General features: G+C 38.2%; 1 protein-coding gene across 6 annotated transcripts in view; it reads right to left on the bottom strand.

The window, feature by feature from the left end:
- Positions 1–1,465, bottom strand: part of napepld (N-acyl phosphatidylethanolamine phospholipase D) — a 16,068-nt gene that overhangs the window by 3,098 nt on the left and 11,505 nt on the right. For all 6 annotated transcript variants that reach the window (XM_020599669.1, XM_020599668.1, XM_020599667.1 and 3 more), the window contains exon 9: positions 1,191–1,305. In XM_020599669.1, coding sequence (XP_020455325.1) covers positions 1,191–1,305 — 115 coding nt within the window. The remainder of the gene's footprint in view (positions 1–1,190; positions 1,306–1,465) is intronic.

The following is a 1,465-nucleotide window of genomic DNA, read 5'->3' as shown; positions in this document are numbered from 1 at the left end:
TATGTATGTATGTATGTATGTATAAAATGATCTCGCGGGCCAGCCTTGAGTTTGACACATGTGGGTTATGATAAGGTGATAATGTTCTGTTATTTTAGTGTGAATTTAAACCCTGTGATCATTTCAGAAAATGTAGTTTGTGGTGCTCTTGAAGTTTATTCCATTATAACAGAGGCATTTGTTATTTAGCCTAACCCTCATTGATATTAATGGGGTGGACAAAATAAGAGAAACAATACAATTAAATACCACCACATTTTCCAGCATTATCACACAGTTGTATCAACACCTCACTGAAACAGTTTTAACAAGAACTGAACATTATCACCATCATTTATTAGACTGTTAGACTGCATTAGTTTTAGCTCAGTGTACCTCATCTGGGGACATGGTTCCCACTTCAGTTACCAAGTTTCTTAAGAACCTTTCTTTGCTTTGTGTTTCATGTGATGCTTGTGTGTTACGGGAATAGTTCAATGTCTTGAGGAAGTTGCTTCCTTGCTGAGAGTTACGCAAGATTCCTTTCAGGAGTAGCTGGATCAAGCAGACAGTTGGCTTAGAATGGTCTTATGGTCTTAAACTTGTATAGCGCTTTTCTATGCTTTACAGCACACTCAAAGCGCTTTCACACTACTTGGCCATTCACCGATTCACACTAACAATCAAGACTGGAAACAGCTAACCTGGTTCTGTTGAAAGGACATTTCCAAAATGTCAAACAACTTCCTTAAACTATACACACAGCATCAGTTAGTTAATGATTAAGCAACTTAACACTCACAGAGCACTTTGCTACAACAGACTGAAGTCTAATACAACAGCCCTGCCATAACATATTCATAATTACTTAGAGGTCATAATGTTCATCTTAGTTGTGCTTGTCAAATGTAATGTAAATCATAGTTAAAGAGGTGTTGTACAAGATGCCATTAAATTCAGAAGTGTCCCTAATATAACTGGTACACCACCACCTGAAAGAGTGACGTAATTATTAAATTTATACATTTCTGGCAATTCACTGAAATGTTAAGAGCCTCAGAAACATCACAGTGTTGTACTGGATTTAATTGTAGTAAAGTGGTCTGTGATTGTACAGTTACTTAAATCATTGACAAGCTGATGCTTTGTCTTTGTAGTTTTTAACAAATTACACACTCACTACAAAGTATGTGACAATGTATATATCCTACCTCATTGGAAAGAACAAAGGTCCCCCAGTGCATGGCAACCGACTGTTTGGCCTGAAGGTCCTGGTGAATCTGAACAGCCTCCTCTGGGTCAACATGCTGTCCTTGCATCACGTCCCTGAAAAGCCAAATTATATCCAGTAGTCTGCCTCTTTAGCAATGACTGTTTCACTACCGACAAGGCAAAGAACCCAGAGCTAAAGATTAAAAAGCTGCTGAACAAAAAAAGCCAAAGCCCTAAGATGGCAAGGTGGAAAAGATGTGAGCAATCAGCAGGA

This window comes from Monopterus albus, unplaced genomic scaffold, assembly GCF_001952655.1.
Source record: "Monopterus albus unplaced genomic scaffold, M_albus_1.0 scaffold41.1, whole genome shotgun sequence".
NCBI classification, from domain to species: Eukaryota; Metazoa; Chordata; class Actinopteri; order Synbranchiformes; family Synbranchidae; genus Monopterus; species Monopterus albus.
This window is presented reverse-complemented; position numbering and strand designations above follow the sequence as displayed.